General features: G+C 35.4%; 1 protein-coding gene across 4 annotated transcripts in view; it reads left to right on the top strand.

The window, feature by feature from the left end:
• Nucleotides 1–19,342, top strand: part of ANKIB1 (ankyrin repeat and IBR domain containing 1) — a 97,356-nt gene that overhangs the window by 71,625 nt on the left and 6,389 nt on the right. For all 4 annotated transcript variants that reach the window (XM_072854279.1, XM_072854276.1, XM_072854280.1 and 1 more), the window contains exons 7-17: nt 1,716–1,804; nt 3,556–3,700; nt 5,120–5,286; nt 9,706–9,794; nt 10,822–10,952; nt 14,398–14,532; nt 15,104–15,190; nt 15,284–15,350; nt 15,749–15,894; nt 16,585–16,763; nt 17,318–17,369. In XM_072854279.1, the coding sequence (XP_072710380.1) occupies nt 1,716–1,804; nt 3,556–3,700; nt 5,120–5,286; nt 9,706–9,794; nt 10,822–10,952; nt 14,398–14,532; nt 15,104–15,190; nt 15,284–15,350; nt 15,749–15,894; nt 16,585–16,763; nt 17,318–17,369 (1,287 nt within the window). The remainder of the gene's footprint in view (nt 1–1,715; nt 1,805–3,555; nt 3,701–5,119; nt 5,287–9,705; nt 9,795–10,821; nt 10,953–14,397; nt 14,533–15,103; nt 15,191–15,283; nt 15,351–15,748; nt 15,895–16,584; nt 16,764–17,317; nt 17,370–19,342) is intronic.

The raw sequence follows: 19,342 nt of genomic DNA, 5'->3' as shown, positions 1-19,342 counted from the left end.
TTTGGAAGACAGAGTTCTCTTTTTAATAATCCGCAGCTGCAGCATTATAAAACTTTTGTTCCATGACCTAAGCATTTTTCTAGAATATTATATGCAGTCTTGCAAATGGATCATCCCTAGATCTCATATTAAAATTAAGATTTTGCATTCCTGCATAGAAGTCTTTTATTTCTTTAATTGTAAAATGCTGAAAAAGAAGCTATACAGAAGGAATAATATTATCGTACATTTATTTACATTAGCAGTTAAATATTGTCCAGGAATATTTCCTAATTAAAATGTGTAATGAAAGGTTACATGTCTTCAGTTTTACATTGTGTTTTGTTTTTCATTGATGGTCCATAAGCCAGGAATGCGGGTTTGGATATGATTGCCATTCTAGATCTAGCGTATCTAAATCCACATCCAGAGTTATACATTTAGGATTCCTGTTTGTTTAAAAATCTTACAAAGAGCTATCAAAAGAATATTTTCAAAATGTTGTTTATGAAATAATACATATTTTTCTGAAGTCTCTCATTTTGACAGGAAAATTAAAACTAAAAGGAATAGATAAAATAAAACAGCAAGCTATAAAGCACCTTTTCAGATTTTGCATTTACATCCTATCTTATAATTAAAACTGTTCCAGTAAATGTTCTGTACTTGATATTTTGAACTGAGGTCTTCATGAAATTCCTTATTTTAAAGTTACATTTTAAACAAAATTGAAAACTCATATAAATTTAATAGTGAACATTTTTGATGCATTGTCAACTTCTAAAATATTTAATTTTGGCAAGACGATAAGGTGAAATGACTGAAACAACAATAAATGTCTTCATTGAGTTTTGCAGTTTAAAGGCTGACTTTTTTGGTTTGATTTTGTTTTGGCTGTAACACAAGTGCTTTTAAAAAGCAACTTACCATAGGCTAACTTTTAAAAAATGTCCTATCTGTGTATCTATGTACTATCTAATGTACTGAAAGTTGAACTAAATTTTCATGGAATCTTTGTTCCAATGGAAAGAAAAATCTGTTTGTACACCTTGAAGAACATGAATATTTATTTTCATGCCTAACCACAAACAATGAGTAGTTTCATCCCTATGCTTTAAATGTTTTCAGAGTAAGGGTCTCAATATTCAATGTTATTTTTTCTATAGTATCTGGTTGTATAAAATTCAGCAGTGGTATCTTCTGTTGGAATATTTGTAGCTTAACTTACTCTTTATTTTGATCAAAAGCCTCAAAAATAGTATTTATGTAGATCATTACATAAAATTGTTGCAGTTGTTGCACAACCAAATTGCTCCACCTTGATTTGGATCTGGTTGTGTGAGATGCTAAACTTTTCCTGTAGCCTCTGTCATCTCCAAACTTCATTTCTGGCTGCCTCTGAAGCTGATGAAAAATTCAGGTCCCTTTTGTCCCTAGAACTCCAACTTTGAGGTCCCAGCGCTCTGCAGGGTGAAGTACTTACTGAGCTGGAGGACATGGTGGAAGGCACCCCAAAATGTGCTGTTTGGATAGGGAGGTATAGGAACAGAGATACCTAATCTTTCCCATTTCTGTTTCTATAGCTTAAATAACTTTTTTTCTGGTTACAGTTAGATTTTTTTTCCCCTACTGAGCACTTTAAATTTTTGCTGAGATTTTCCAACATAACATGTCCTGCTAACAGTATGAAAGGCTTTAGGGTATTTCTTAATCAGCAGTATTTTTTTCATCTACAGTGTGACATTTGTATGTGTAATATTTCTGTGTTTGAAGACCCAGTGGATATGCCTTGTGGACATGACTTCTGCAGAGCATGCTGGGAGGCGTGAGTATATGTACTTTTCTATCTTTTGAAAAAATTTCATACTTGCCATTTTGAAGAGGAAAGGACAGAGACCTAAACAGCTAATGTTAAAGTACTGTTTGGGTTTCAAAGAGTTGCTGGTTTGACCCTATAGAATATTTAAGTTGTCACTCAAAGTGGCCATCAACTGTTTTAGGTTTACATAATGTTTGTTTTGGTCCTGATTCAGCAAAACTCTTAAGCAAATGTTTCAAGCCTGTGTGTAAATAGAAGAGCCTACTCTTGATTTACTCAGTGTGTGTGTGGTGTTGGCGGTGTTGGGGTTTACACTTTCTAAATTAAGCACATGCTTAATTCCATCTCTTAGTTTAGCACGCTAAACTTAGGCATTGTAAATCCATTTCCAGTCAGAAAAGCAATTAAAATGCTTTCTTATGTTGAGGATTAATAACTGAGGAGTAGATTTAGCTTAGAAGTTCTACTAGTGTAATGCTTTCATTACTACATAATTTTTTTAAATGTCAAAATAGTCGTGCTAGTAAAAAACTCAGACATGGATAATTATGCTAGCATAAATTTTAATCATACTTCCCAGGAATAATTATATCTGTATGCAGTGCCTTTATATTCATCTTTGTCCCCATTCAGGAGATTGTACTACTTGAACTGTACCACTATAGTGTCTTGTTATAGCGTCATATCAGCACAGCTAGTCCTACTGCAGATCAGCCCAATTTATATGAACCCATTCCTCCTATGTTAAGGAAGAGCACTTTCTCTTCTATACGAGCATTTAGAAGGCAACTCTTTTCAGTGGCAAGAAAAGTAATAGTCATGCTTCTGTTGTCTTGCAAATTGTTACGCAGTGATGTAGAAGTTACCAAGAGATCACTGGCTTGACATGATGCTTCTAATTTGGGTGCTGGACTATGTGTACTGCAATTTGTGCACGCACTCAGAGCTACAGTTCAATGTCAAGCAAGTGTTGGTGGTGGCATATCTAGGGTGGGATTCATCTTTCTGAGCCAGCCATTTCTCAGTTACTCAGAGCATAGCCAGGACTGAGTTATCCCATTCTAAGATACGAATCTAAGATGGAGTGAATTGGCAAGTTTCTCTACCTTAACTATTAAAGGATCCCAGGTGACTAACTTACAATAGCTGCCTGTCCTTTAGATGATTAAAGTTAGATGAGATGAGTATCATCCTTGATATCCGATTAATAAATAACAGCTTTTAAGCTAAGCAACATTGTGCACTGTGAGTTAAAGTCCAGCTTTCAGCAGATTTCTGAGCTCGTTCTGTCTTGCATTCTAGTGCTTAGGGACTATAAAGGTCTCCATTTAGAAATTTGTTTCCAAGAGCAGACCTGTTTTGAGTAGCACAGTTGTAAAAATTAATTGCATATCAAATTAATTATTTCCTAGATTAATTACACTTACATGTCCCATTTCTGATTTAAGTCAGAAGTAATGCTCAGTTTAATTAAACATTGCATAGCTGTCTCTGATAAATGGCAAGGATGGAAATCACAAACACACAGGGCTAAGCATAGCTGATGGTGCTCACTTTTGAACCATGACAGTGTTCTTTTATTTTTTTTTAATTATGCTGTTCATCAAATCTGTAGCCCTTTTGAGCAGAAAGGGATACTTCCTATTCTTTGTTTAAAAATTATTAATGTGAATATCTGTGAACCTAGTATAAAGTATTCAGCAGCCTTTTAATTTTTACTTTTTATTCACAAATACTGATTGACAAAATTCTGGCAGATTTTTGAATCTGAAAATTCAGGAGGGTGAAGCTCACAACATTTTTTGCCCAGCATATGATTGTTTCCAGCTTGTGCCTGTCGACATCATAGAAAGTGTGGTTTCCAAGGAGATGGACAAAAGATACCTTCAATTTGACATTAAGGTAAATTATCAAACTGTTCCTGTACTCTTGAACTGTATTTCATTTTATAAAAAATAACTTACAACTTCTATGTGAAATGCTGCAATATATCTGTAATTTTCCAAGTAGAAGTTCATAAAATAATATGTACACTGAATTATTGGCTGTCTTATATGCCGTAATATCAATGTTTGATATAACACTGAGAAAAAGAAAGAACATTATATTTATTCCTTAAGCACAAATGCAATACTTCCGTAATGTGTAACTTAATGCAGTATTAATAAAATGTTTTGATCAAACTAATGTTCGTAACAGGTGATATGTAGCTTTTAATCAGCCAGACTTGTTTGTGTTGGCAATCTAAAACTTTTAAGAGCTTTTGGATTATTTTTATTACCAAGAGACTGTTTACATTCAGGAATAGTACCTGTTTCCATTTTAAAAATTCATTAGTACCAGTGAATTACTTAATTTTTTTTTCCATCCAATGCTTGGTATGATTGCTATATATAGGAAGAGAAGTAGGAAAACCTTGATTTGGTTTTCCTCTTTGATTTTTTTAATGTTTATTGCCATCATTGCAACTTGTTTTTAAAAGCAATCTTTTAATTCACCTTTTTTCTTTTATACTAGTGTAGTAATGAACTAGTCTTTGAGATAATGTGCTACTTTATCAGTGGTGGCAGGGCAAAAGAAAGTAGAGAAATATTTTTTTGTTTACAATACAATACTTTCTCTGTGTGACAAGTCTCTTTAATACACAGTAACAGTGTCTTACACAGGAAGATGCAAATTAAATGACCAGATCTGATTAATCTTTTACATCTTCATATTTCAAGTGGCTGGTGATCAGCATAGGTTTGAAGCAAAGTAGTGAAATTTCCTTTTCCTCCTCATTTATTAGATGTAAGTTTTACAAAAGAAGGCCTGCTACATTAACGAAAAAAAGATTGGAGGTAAATTCCTGAGTTAGTCTAGTTCTGATCTCAAGTTTATTGCAGGTGGGATATATTATGGGATTTTTGTTTTAATCAGTAAGCTTTTAATTCTTTTCAACTATGAGAGTCAGTTCTGTTAATGAGTGTATTGCCAGTGCATATATAGTAGAAGTTTACAGTAAGCCATATCACAAGGGAATTGATTTGCACACATTGAACATATTGTTTGGGATGTAAGTCATTTGCATTTAGCATAAGTCTGGAGTACTGTTGTTATTTCAAAAAAGAAAAAAACAACCATTTTAAGGTGGAGATTAAATGATTCCCTTTTTATAACTATTTTTAAAAGCCTATCAAAGTAGCTACAAGATTGCCCTTATGCTTTTTGGCTTTGGTCCTTCAAAGGAAGATTATGAATATAGATTGTTTTATATCAGTGATGAAATCTGATCTTATGTGGTAAAATGTTTTCCTTTTTTCCTTTTTTTTTTTCCTCCAGGCCTTTGTTGAAAATAATCCTGCTATTAAATGGTGTCCTATAGCGGGCTGTGAAAGAGCAGTAAGGCTAACAAGACAAGGATCAAATTCAACAGGATCAGATACACTTAGCTTCCCTATGCTAAAAGCCCCTGCTGTAGATTGTGGAAAAGGACATCTTTTCTGCTGGTTAGTACTGGAAACTTATCTACAGCTACATAAACTCACAGTCACTGCTATTCCAGGGATTAATTAAAAAGTCCCACTTAGCACCAAGCGTTCAACAAAAATTTGCATGGGATGGTATATGACTGTACTATCGTGTATCCACGCACTAAATAACCTCATGTGCACAAATATTTTAGTATTTTGGAGCACAGCAAAGGTTTATAATACTGTCTTACTCACTATTGGCTCTGTTAGGTGTAAAACAGCAGTATGGAGTGTTGTGATGTTCTGTTCTGAGGGGACAGAGGAGAAGCGGGATATTGGTGGAGGGAGTTTTGTGTCTGCTCTGGATAGTTGTAGTATAGTTGAAACATGGCACATTCTGAATTGTAGCACAGAAAATCAGCAAGTTTTAGCTCTTTCTGAATTTTGGTAGAATCACATCAAAGAAGCTGGAGTTTAAACAGGGCTGTGAAGGACCTTTTGCTTCGTACATAGCTATTCTGTTTGCAGGATCACTCCAATAATTGTTTCACTTTAGGATCAGCACTTTTTCTTTATGTTATCTTCTGTTGAGTCTTAAGATGAATACAAGCTCAAGAAGGAGTAAAAAGCTGTAAGATATTTAAAAAACATCCCTGAGATTGCCTGTCTTCAGCACTTCCAAGGAAAGGACAACAGCAGTATCAACAAAAGCAAAAAAGTGGTGGGATATTTTTGTGAAGTGCAGAGCAAAGCCCTTTCCTAGTTCCTTGAAATTATCAGACTGACAATTTATGACTATTGTAGTGGGACATCCTTTTCGCTGTTGGAAAATCAAAAAGGGTCAACCAAAGTGTAGACATTCAGACAAGCTGAGTAATCCTTCTTTTCATTTTTCAATGGAAACCATGATGCAAGAACAAGAGTTCCTGAATAATCTGCTTGATTCCAAATATCGTAAGACTTTTAATGAAAGATGCTTCTGATCTTAGTTCTTTCCCCATATGAATGCAAAGGAAGAAGGAACAAGAGGAAAGTAGACATAATGAAACAACCACAAAAGCCAGAAAACAGAACTTCTTGGGAAGAGGTTGTTCACAATGGATGGAGAACTCTGAAAGAAACAAATCCTGTGGAAAGAAACCAGAAAATGTGAACATATAACATACCTTAGTACTATTCCACAAGAAGGTACCATCCTCTCATCCTTGCTTCTGATTGCAGACAGAGAATCAATTTTTCTGTTAACCCAAAGGACAGAGCTTGAGACCACTTTCATGTAATATTGACACGGTCCTTCAGATATTGGCAGCTTTTCCTTCCTTTACATGGGCTGAATGTACTAGCTCCCCAGAATGTCCTCTGAGTGTGAAAATGTCCTCTGAGTGCCTAATTTTTATGCGAAATGTCTTCTTTATGTTGCCTGATAATATTTCTGAATGTTCTTTTTATGTTAATGCTTTGAGATACTGCACAAGCATATACAGTTAAGGTCTTGAAAAAGACCTTGTTCTAGCAGCAAAATGTCTAGGAAGGCCTTTCCAAGGCCTTTTTTCATCCCCACAAAAGTGAATGAAGAGTTTCAGCAATGGCAAGAAAGTTCTGCTAGCAACCAAAGCGTTCTGCAGTACTATAAATCAGAACCATTTGCTGAGAACAGACATACTAGTTTTACGGTACAAAACCCCCTGCATGAATGAGTTCCTCTGGAGAAAAAGAAAGGGTATTCTCAGTTCAGAGGGTTTTCATCATTACTGTATGCTTAAAGGCAGCTTCCTTTAAATCTTTAAAGTTCAATCAACATATCCCACAGTTCCATACTTACGTCAGTTCTCCAAGTTTTACCCAGGTAATCTACAGCTTAGACATTATAATAGCAATTGATACTGCATTTAGTACGAGATTCTTTGGAATTTATGTATCAGAAAACCCCAACCAACCCCTAGATAATCACATGCTTTTTTCGGGTCTGTAGCCTTCCTGCTCATAAAAGCAAGAAAATTCTCTTGAGTCTATTGAGCAATTTCCTTCTTTTTTTTTTTTTTAATGTGGAAGTAGGAATGTTCCTCTTAAATACAGAGTTCCTTAGAATTTACTTATTTTTCATTATCCGCCACTAACAGTGCCTTCAACAAAATGTAATCTCTTGTGACAAACACAAAATTCTATTCCCTTTCTGAAAAAACATTCTGAGATATTTAAATGTAGTGCAAATGAAAACTGTGCACAAATGCTACATCTGGGTATCATCAGCTACGTTCAACGTATTAGAACCCCTTCGTGCTGTTTCAGAAGCACAAGGAATTGCAGCGAGCAGACACTTCTGGAAAGTAGTCATAGCAGGCAGTGCACACTTAGTTTTGCACCGTAAGTCCTCGCTCATTTCATTCTAGATGGAGACAAGGGGGAGAGTCTCATTCTGTGGGAGAGACATCTCTTCAGGTGCACTTGGGAAGCCAATTATAAGTTACAAGAGTGTTTTGCTGTTTTGATTCAAAATTCATTATATGATACAGATATTATCATGAGGGGAAAGAAAATCCAGAACCACATTCTTCTTGGACGATGCTTTTAGCCTTTCCATGTATTTTAACTTGTTGAAACTTGCTACAATTTTGTTAAGTATGTACTGCACCTTCAAATAAATGATCCTGCTGAGTATTGAGGAAGGCAGTCTGGGGAGGCTAATGCTGTTGTCACAGCCCTTTGGCATTAGTTCCCTTCATTCAGTGCTGTCAAGGAATCTATTGCAAAAGACTCCCTGTCTTTTGTTGGGTCGGGTTCATGGTTGGACTAGATGATCCTAGAGGTCTTTTCCAACCTTAATGATTCTATGGTTCTATCCAAAATACAACTTTGTTTCATAAAAATTTTTATGAGCGATAGGTTCAATGCTCTTACTCTAGTGAAATGGTATGCCAGTATAAAAATCCTTGTTTTGGGGTGGGCTGAGGAAAGAACTTCTTCCGTGAGAAGTTGTTCTTTAACACTCTGTTGTGACTATCATATAGATATAGATCTATATACAGATACATGGTATATATATGATTGCACTTCATTAAAAATCCATACATTTACACATTTGAAAACATCAAAGACACAACCTTTCTCCCCCCCCAGTAATAGATTTACTATCAGCTTTTAACTTACAACTGATTTTGTTAAAGTTAATTTTTGCTAATTTCCATCCTTTCTGGGAACAAATACTGTGTGAGAGGTCTTGGCTCTCCTGAAGTCAATGATTGAAGTGTACTACTGTCCCACAGAAGTGAAAGGTGTTGGTTTTCAACCAGGGCTGTGATTGCCTTATTACAGGCTAGTTATTCATTCCAGTACAATCTTTTCCAGCTACAAATCTTAAGTATCTCCAAACCAGAGGTCTTTGTGTAGTAAATTTAAGCTTGTTTGATAGCAGACTAGCTAGTGAGAAAAAAGTGAAAAACTGTTGCCGTAACCTTTTCTTTCTTCCTGCGTTCCTGCTTAAGATGTGGACAAGAGCGATCAGAAGAGTATTGAGGTAGTTTCTGAATCTGCACTGCAGAAAGCAGTTCACCATTGGATCTGCAGAAAACTTGCGTGTGCTCTGATGCAGCTGGTGCCCATCTGAAATATACTCCCTCTGAATTGTTTTGTTTGATGTGGCAGATGTCTGAGGCTATTTGCTGCCTTTCCAGTAAAAAAGGGAGTAATTATAAATCTGGAGTCCATGTTGACACATCTACCCCCAAGCACCTTCTGGAAGCCATATATCTGCCCCTGTGTAGTAGTGATTGCCATCCTTAAAGCTAGTAGTAACTTCAAGAGAAGCTCAAGGGACTCATTTCTCCGCTATGTCCATGTAACTAAGTTAAAGCCCCCATTTAAGAGACTATGGTGGAAACAGTAAACATCCATAAATACTTAATGCTGGTGCTGAAGGGCTAGATCAAGCTTTAAAGATCCATCTTGCATCATCTCAACAAGATCCATCTTGTTCTAGATTGAAAGCTTGAATCTAGTTAAAGATTAATTATTACAACTGAATAGATGCAAGTAATTCTACATGAAATGCATTTCAGCTATAGCAAACTACCTAGTTTTGGATAATCTCTTTATTCTGGTTTAGCTTTATCACAGAAGCTATACTAGCACTTTTTGTGGCACTAAAATAGTACCCGGGCATAACTCAAACAAACTGCAAACCAGATGATTTATTTCAGATTGTATTTTTAAAAAGCTGTTTTCCTTTCCTGTCTCATTTAAATTCTTTATTAATCTTAATTATGGACATCATGCTTGTAAGCAAGTAGCCTAAGAGTATTTTAAAATAATGCTAATTGAATGGCTTTTTATCTTCCTGACTTAATTAAAGTTTGAGCGTGTCTTGATAAGTTTCCATGTTTTTTAGCATGAACCAATTTTAACTTTAATTCTAAATCTCTAAATGATAAGTTATTGTGTATACACCTTCGTTTTCAGGGAATGTCTTGGTGAAGCACATGAACCTTGTGACTGCCAAACCTGGAAGGACTGGCTACAGAAAATATCTGAAATGAAACCAGAAGAACGTAAGAGTCATGCTTGGGGGGAATTAATTTTTTTTGCTGTTGTTGTCATCTTTTGGTTTTAGAGGGATTTTTTCATTGCATTAATTAAAAACTCTACATTGGTTGAAAAATAGGGTAAAAGGGGAAGAAAATTAAACCCTTGAATGAGAGGCTGCTTCACACTTTAACTGCCTATTAGGCAGCACTAGTGGTAGACTGTTCTCTTTAAACCATTCCTCCCTATAAATCCGCATGTGGTTCAGTCAGGGCATACAAAACTCTTTTGCCTTCCTCTTACAGCTTTGTTTCATTAATTAATTGATTTATTCCTGAATATGAGTTTATTTGTCCTGGTCAATTTAAAATCTTTTAGCCCAGTCTCAACTTCTGTTTGAGTGGTGTTCATGCAGTTGTTTGTGTCCTTTAAAACTAATTCAAGCCAACAGGTGGTGATAATAGTAAGGTTGAGGGTGAATTGCAAGGCAATTGTGGGGAATGGCTTAATGATAAATAACTTTTACTGAGAAAACTAATAAAGGTTGGGTTTACACAGGACAGACATTTTCTTGGTCAACAGAAACAAAAAAATTAAAGATTAACAGTAATTTGAATAAATACTAACTTAACTTGGTTACCACAGTTCAGAGCCTTTCCATAATATGTTATAAATATTCTGGAAAGCACAGAAAACTTTATAAAGAGGCAAAATACACCATACTTTGTCAAACTATGCCAATTTTTCTCATATATGTATGTGCTTATTTATATATTATATATGTCATATATAATATATATAAATTTGTATAGAAATATATGTGTGGAAATATATAGAAATAATATGTGTAATAATATTATATATTATATGTATAGATTAGAAAATGTATATATTTATATATGTGAGAAATATATAGTGACGAATTACGATATTCTGTCAAGAAACAGGTAAACCTATATCTTTCCTAATCTGATTTTCACAAAAGATTACACAAGTACAATTTCAACTTCTCTGTTTTTGCATGCTCCATATCCTCCTGTCACCCTCAAAAAGTTGTGGGAGTGAGTGAGGCATATGAAGATGCTGCCAACTGCCTGTGGTTACTAACGAACTCCAAACCATGTGCCAACTGCAAATCTCCAATTCAGAAGAATGAGGGCTGCAATCACATGCAATGTGCAAAGGTAAGAAAGACCCTTCATATAACTTGTTGTGAAATCATAATTCAGGTTGTGTATGTCATGTATACGTTTTAGGAGCACAGACTTCCAAAACCTCTGAACGTCATGCCTGAGATCTAATGGAACCTGTTGCAAGAATTAGATAATTGACAAATGGTGGGTTACATGTATTTAGAAAACATTTCATATTTAGTGAAATCTGTTTGGCTGGCAGGTGAACACTCTAATGATCGAAATTTCATAAACACCTAAGAATTACTGGCAATACAGTATGAAATTTAAGGAAACAGAAATAATTGGTAGTTTAATCATCATTAATAATGTAGAAGAGAAAGAACATTTTAAATTGACATAAGATGAAACATTTTAAGGAATTGTAAGCTGTGATGAAGGTTTTGCCTTACTGCATTTTTCTTTTGCATTATTTCTCTAACATAGAAACAAAACAGAGAAGTTTTAAATGGAAAACTGTAAACAGGAATTGATCAGTAGGAAGGAAAAGACAGCAAAGACTAATTCCAAAAGAAACTTATTGGTGACAGCAGCCAAAAATTTAGTCATGAGTTTACACTATGCTACCGAAATAGAAAAAATATTTTTTGCCATGAGTTTAGGATAATTTGAGAATGCTTTTTCTCTCAAATTAGTTAAAAGCAGCATATTTAGATATCTTATATAATTACAGCTAATGATGCTTCAAGGAGCATCATTAAAAATAAGAAAGTAGCACACACTTGACATAGTTGGCCTCCAATAAAAAGCTAAGAGATGTAGAAAGTAATTCTCTTTATTTTTCTGGAAATGTGTTAGTCTCTCTCCATTGCTATGCAGATCCCATTTTGTTTATAATGTCATCACATATTCTCTCTGTGATGTGACTTGAAGGTCAGGGCTGGTTTTGGTGTCGTTTCTTTGGTTTCGTCTGTGGCAGCAGAGAACAGATTCTCCTCCACTTTGGTTTATGCCAAGTTTGCTATTTTGGTTGGTTTTTTTCTTAAATGATTTTCAAAAGAGCTCATAAATTCCATAGTGCTAAAACCTGTAAAAGGTATGTTTGTTGCAGCTTTTGCCACTGAGCTCATCTCAATCGAACAAAAGTATGGCTTCAGGCTGGAGAAGACTTTGGCCATTAAACACTGTTGAATGTAGATAATTTAATTCAGTACCATTCTGAGGCACTGGCTGACAACCACAGTTCTCTTTTCTTCTTTGATGCTGTGCCTCAATAAACAGCTTAAAGTGTTCTTAAAACGCTCAGATTCCTTTTGTGGTGGAGAAATCTCTGCAAACAGAAGCTGCCTTCCCTCAACCTAGTGAGGAAGGAGAGGAAGGGTATCCTCAAGCTCATTGCAGGGCTCAGACACAAGGTATAGCGGTCACCTCGCTTGTCTCTTCCTCCACTGAAGTAAGAGTCTGTGATGGTGCTTCTGCCTTTGCTGCAGCCGGCTCAAGCCTCCATGATGAGCTACGACTGCCTCTTAGAAGCTAGCATGTACCTCGGTGTAGAGGAGGATACTCTTTACTCATAAAATCACATTTCTATACTTACGCAGGCATCTTACTGTTTTATGAGCCCAGTTTCTAAGGAGACAAGACTTAGGTAGTCCTGCTCTCTCACTCCCCTAGCTGTAGTACCTTTTTAACCTTCTGGGTACTTTGAACCAGATACGAAGGAACAGGAGGGGGTTCATGGGTATTAAATTAGTGCAAGTTTCATGAAACTTGGTAGCTGTATGGTGCAGAGACTTAATTTGTACTGCCACCAAGAGAGAGGCTGAAATACCTACTCAGCAGTTGCCTGCTTAGCAATTACCTCTTCTGCTTGGTTCAGAGAGTAGCCATGCAGCAGATGTGATTTTTAAGCCTAGGCGGTGCTGCTGCATGACTAGGTGATCATAAAAGCACATAAAACAGAGCTCAGGCTTTTGGGAGATGTGTAGAAACAGATGGTGTGGTTTTGAAAGTTTAATGAGACTGAGACATCGGAGGAGCATCTAGGAACACTGGGTGAATACTGGGGTTTTGAGGAGGCTTTTGGAGATGGGAGAGATTAGAAGATATATATAATGGAGTGGTCATGGAGGCAGATAATTTGGGAGAGGTGAGATTATTGCAGTGGGAGCATATAGACATAAATTAATAGGAAGGCAAGCTTTATTAGTTTGTTGCTTGTGAAACAACTTGTTTCATACTGTATTTTGAATATTTTGTAATGAATTTTTTCTTATATTGAATATGAGTGGTTTTGAATGATAGGCAAATGATAGAGTGTTACACACTTAACACTTTTATACACAATTATTCTCATGCTTCATTCTCAGCACTCATCTTACCATTTTTTATAAGCAAGCAGCTTCAAAAAAATGTTTAGGAATAAAGAAGGTACAGCACAATAACAAGAAGAAATACCCTAGTCTGCATTGCTTTTTAGAAGAAAATCAGCACTGCTGGTGAGACACAATTAGCAAAGGTACAATGCAAGAATTAGATTTCATTTCTTCCTGCAATATATCTAACCGATTGTATAAAACAACTACTGATAAACACATCTGGTATGGACTAGGTATTCCTGGAAAGGTTAAACTTATCAAAGAGAGAAAAAATGCAAATTAATTTATCAAATTCCAATAATAATATTAATGGCTTCATATTAATTAATGTAAATGTTTGCTTTGTTTTTTCGGGATTTTTCTTTGCTCATCTGTAAAACAGATAAAATAAACAGGATTCACCAAGTCGTAAAGTCTTTTGCCCATCCATCCATAAATAGCTTCCAATTATTTTGAAATAAACTAGCTGAGAACTCAGTGCTGAGTTGAGAGTATTTAATACAGTTTGATCTTCTCTGATGCAGAGAAGCCTGTATAAGTCAGATCTCCTTGTCAGGTGTTACCTATTTTGAAAGCTCTCTACTCAGTCAATGCAGAAAAGGCTCACCTTGAAGTAATCACTCTTCAAAGCTTATGTTCTCGTTTCTTCTCTCTTGCTTTAGGAGTTGTTATTAATATTTTGCTTCAGGAACACCACATGACAAAAATACCAGTAATCACATTTTTTAAAGTGATATTAGGAAAAAATTCACTCTTTCTCATGAACAGTTTCTGTGTCGCTTAAAAAATGGGACTGTCTTTCTTTAAAACAATAACAAAAAAACAGGCCTGATCAGCTGTATTTATCATTTGATTTATTTCATCCACTTAAAACTTAACTTGTAGAGCCAACACAATCTTGTGATCCAAGGAACAAAAATTATGACTGACATGGTTTGATAACCCAGGTCTTCTGTAGTAGGTAAAATAGGAAAGAGACTCCTCAAAAATTTTTTTTGACCATAAGCACACTCAGGATGATGTTAGTTCAGTTGTTCAGGGAGCAATAATGATGCATAACTCCAAATCTACAATGTATCAACTTCTTTTTTTCCCCCTTGTTCCTTTTTTTTCTGAAGTGCAAATATGACTTTTGCTGGATATGCTTAGAAGAATGGAAAAAGCACAGCTCTTCCACTGGAGGCTACTACAGATGCACTCGCTATGAGGTTATTCAACATGTAGAGGAACAGTCCAAGGAGATGACAGTAGAGGTAAGAAATGAATATGTGTGTTTGAAAAATAGTGCTAAGGCTGCAATTTTCTATTTAGGTTAAGTTTCATCAAAATTCTTCCAAAACCGAGTTCTAAATGGAAAAATACAACCTTAAATATATCCAAGAGACAGAAAGAAAACACTGCTTATTTGTGGATAGAAACATAAGATTTGATTCTGCTTTTGGCTTTGGTAACAACCACTGGTGCCTTTACTCAAATCATTTTACTTCTCTGTGTCATGGTTTCCTTTTGTGAAATGGGTGTGCTGGTACTGTAATTAGCTGCTGTGCACTACAGAAGAGATGCCTTAATTCTGGCATTTGGAAAGTCTGCTTAAATAGCATGCGCACACAGTGCATCAACTCTTTGGCTACGGTATTTGCAGACTTGTGAATTTCAAAAATTATATTTGTCTCTTTACTTACATGGCACTCATCAGCATTGTGTACAATACTTCATGGGTAGTGGGAATAGAAACAGTTGGTTATGTAATTATATCTAATGGTGATTGCTAAATTAAATCATAAGATTTATCCTGGTTTCTTTTGTTTCCGCATTATTTTCCAGGCTGAAAAGAAGCATAGAAGATTTCAAGAGCTTGATAGGTTTATGCACTATTACACAAGATTTAAGAACCACGAACTTAGCTACCAGGTGTGGGTCAAGCCATTTTTACTGATTTTTGTTTCTATTTTATTAATCCAGAAATAATTATCTTACTGTATTTTATTTATTTTCTTTTTCTAGTTAGAACAGCGCCTTCTAAAAACAGCCAAAGAAAAGATGGAGCAGTTGAGTAAAGCTCTCAGTGGAAGTAAGTATTTGCTGTGATCTATGAATTTGATTTGAGATCAAATCAACTCTTTTATGGCTAAACTTTTTTTTTTTTGATAGAGCTCAAATCAGTCTGCTGTGTGATGTGATCCCTCCGGTACTAGAATTCATAAGCAGTGGATGAAAGCTAAATGTACAGTAAATCTTACCTATTCCAAAGACTCAAGGAGAAAGTAGCATTAGTAAGGGAGAAGCTAATACTCTGTGCTTACTTCTTTTAGTAAGAACACTGTGTAGTCATTGAGAACCTGCTGCTGTTTACTTGAAAAATATTAAACTGACATGCACATAAATTTTATTTTGGTGAAAACTCTTACCCTAAAATAAATGCTGACATCAGCAGGAAAATATTTGCACAATGCTTGTTTCATCTTACAGCTGAGGGAGGCTGTCCTGATACCACATTCATTGAAGATGCAGTGCAAGAGCTTCTAAAAACTCGCCGCATTCTTAAGTGTTCTTATCCGTATGGATTCTTTTTGGAGCCTAAAAGCACAAAGAAAGAAATATTTGAACTTATGCAGGTAATACATGCATATATTTTGCTTTTCTAATGTTACTTTTTTTTTTTTAATATTAGCTATTGGTGTCCTTTTGCCATTTTTGTAGTGTAAAACTGACATACCTTTTTTGTATTTGTAACCAAGTTTGGAAAATTAGTGCATTTTTATTAGCCTGTGACACAGCAGCTTTTAGTTCAATTTTAGAACGAATGAAAAACAACACTTCACTGAAAAAGGAAAGGGATAAGGACAGGTGGAAGGGGAAAGAAAGAAAATTATTTACTGTTAATCTGCTTTCTGAGGACAACATTTTAGCTTCAGTCTTCATCTCCTTCTCTACGACCTCTTTCCTATCTTTCCCTAATAATGTATCTGACAAGTGGGTGGGAGCAAAATTGGGGGAGTGCCTAGGAGGCACTGGCATCAGCGGCAGGGGCTGCTGCCTCCTTTCCTTTCCTTTAGGGCCCCTGAAGATGTGCAATATGTGTGAGTGCACATGTGCAATATGTGTGAGTGCTCCAAGACGGAGGGCAGCATTTAGGTCAGTAAAGGGGTAGGCTAGAAGGGCAGACATTTTGGGGTATTTTGGTATTTCAAATGGTATTTCCAGGAAAATGGATATCATTCTGCTCAGTATTTATAGTGTAGAGCTCTACCCTATTTTCATTTTATTGTAAAATTATTTTATTCTGTATTTGTTAACTATTGCAGACAGACCTAGAAATGGTCACTGAAGACCTTGCACAGAAAGTGAACAGGCCTTACCTTCGGACTCCTCGCCATAAAATAATCCGTGCAGCTTGTCTTGTGCAGCAGAAACGGCAAGAGTTCCTGGCCTCTGTGGCCCGTGGTGTTGCTCCTGCAGACTCGCCAGAAGCACCCAGGCGCAGGTAATCCAAACAAAATACTGTGCATGTCAGAAGAGTTCACTGATAGCTGCCAAAGTGCGTGAATCCACTGTCATTCTTTGACAGTGAGGTTAAGTGGAGCTGGTAAACGTGGTGGTCGTAAATCACCAGATAGTGACATTTTCTTGGGCATTTGATCCTTGTGGAATTACAGCTTTTCACTGAGGAAAAAGGTATTTGAGAGTCACTGCTCTCTATGTTGCAGCCTAAATTGCTTCCCCATTTGTGATATATTAATGATTAGATGTTGTGGCTTCCATTTCCCTTTTTTCCTTCAAGATTGTCACTAAATACCTAGTACACTCCAAAAATCTATAAGTATTTGCTAAAGATATCGAGCAGTTCTGGATTAGTCAACAATTTAATTGTATGGTTTTCTAAATTAATTTTGAGGTAAGAATTAAAGCAGAAGACTTGCTAAGTTTAGAGAGTTACAATTGCACTGCTTTTTAGATGTTGATAGGTTTTGAAGCTTTGGAGGTTGTTCATACTTTGTTCTACTTCTAAACTTTATGGTATATCTCTTCATTTTATAGCTTTGCTGGTGGAACATGGGATTGGGAATATTTAGGATTTGCATCCCCTGAGGTAAACTATTTCTTTTTATTTTTTTAACTTAGTTCTGCATATTCTAGCAGGTATGATTGCAATCTGCATGAAGAGCTTCCTTATTTTGATTCAAAGCATTTCAAGTTGGTTTAAGCTTACCATTTTATTTATTTTGCAATAGAAGGAAATATATGCATAGCTAATTGTGCAATTACTGTAAACAATGCCTCTAACATGGCTATAGCTATTTAAGGGTTCATTAGACAAGTTATGTTGTATTCATCATTTTCCAAGTACATAACCAGTTTTAAAATTGTATATAAACTGGTGTCTATGTGCTGAGGAACCTTCAAGTAATAAATATATGAAATTGTGTAGATTACTTTTGAATGCAACATCAGTTCAGCACAATTTGACAAAAAGTCTAAGAAATTTCCATCCTTCTGTAACAATCCAACAAAAACATACAGGCATACACCTAAATATTGTTAGCCTTTTTTATTTTTATGTATTGAAGCGGGATGGAAATTGCGTACTCAAATGAGATGAATTACTGCTCCTTAACCAAGAATGAAAATTGTAATTTTTAAAATGAATATTCCACTATCTATATATGGGAAAGAGTAAATAATTTTCAAGACTCTGCACTAAAATATGAGAAGCTTCCTACAAAGCTATCCTTTGTCATCTTAATTTTTATTTAATATTTTGAGAACATTAGATTAAAGCATTCAGTTAGGAAGGAAACTTCATGTCAACATTTCCTTGGTGCTGTTTTCTTTCTAGCTAGTCATTTTAAAGCATCCTGGAAAACTCCATGTACTTTTTCTATATATTTCCTTTGCTATTGTTGGTGAGCATCACGCTGGCGAGAAAATAGCTTGCTTCTCTACAAAAGATCAACTTGCTTCTCCTGTCTAGTTCCTCTAGTCCTTTCTTTTGAAATAATTCCACATTTGATAATGTCAAACTCATTGTGATGTTACTGTATCATCAGTGGAACTGGATATGAGAAAAAGCTGATAAGAAATATGTTATAAGCTGTTTAGCAGTAGGTGCTATTGCAGTCATGCTTAGATGATTGCTTATGAGTTTTTGTGATTTGCCTAAATGTGGCACTGTATGATGCAAGTTGGTTTTCTTTGCTATATCAAGGATACTTGCAACCACCTATGCTAAAGAAATTTTGTAGAATGAATGATGGTTATCTTTGTTTATTTTAGTGAATTTCACTACAAAATTTTTTACACAGAGCTGTACTTTTACTGACAAGTAGTAGAATGTCTGTGTATGCCAGATTATTACAGAAAACAAAATCTTACTGGCTTTAGCAAGCAACACTGCTTGTTGTAGACTATTGTGTGAAACCATGGTGTTCCTACCCAATAAAATTAAAACTCCTTTTGTTCACATGTATAAAATTGTTCTGAGTAATAAGAAGTAAAATTTTATCAGTAGTAATCAAGATATCTTTCTAAAGGTTAAAAAGCAACCAAGAGTTAAATGGCTATTGGTAAAATCTGTTATTTTATTGCAAACAGATAAGAGATAAGATCTGATATGACTAATAAATCTTAGTGTTCAGTGATCACTTCTCGTTATTCCTTATCCAATTCATAGTTATATAATTACATATTTTTAAAATAATTCAGTTATATAGTTTCATATCAAGATTTGATTTTCTGGTTTTTGGGGCACCGCCTTCCATTTAGAAAATCCCTGAGCTCCCTAGGAGCTGGAAGAATATTTTAGAGAAGAATCACTTCATGTTTGCCTTGGGTTTTATGCTGTTCTGTAGGCTAACAAGCATCTACTACTAACCACTGTTGAAGACAGAATATTGGGCTAAATGGACCTTTTGTCTGGTCCAGTACAGCTATTTTTATGTTCTTACAATTTTCATGGATCTTCTTACATAGATAAAAATCTGCCCACACTGATCATTTTGTGACTATTCTTTTTGGCTTGCATATGTCATTATGCATAAGAACTTGGTCTGAAACACTTAATGG

The sequence above is a fragment of the Ciconia boyciana genome, chromosome 2 (genome assembly GCF_034638445.1).
Source record: "Ciconia boyciana chromosome 2, ASM3463844v1, whole genome shotgun sequence".
NCBI classification, from domain to species: Eukaryota; Metazoa; Chordata; class Aves; order Ciconiiformes; family Ciconiidae; genus Ciconia; species Ciconia boyciana.
This window is presented reverse-complemented; position numbering and strand designations above follow the sequence as displayed.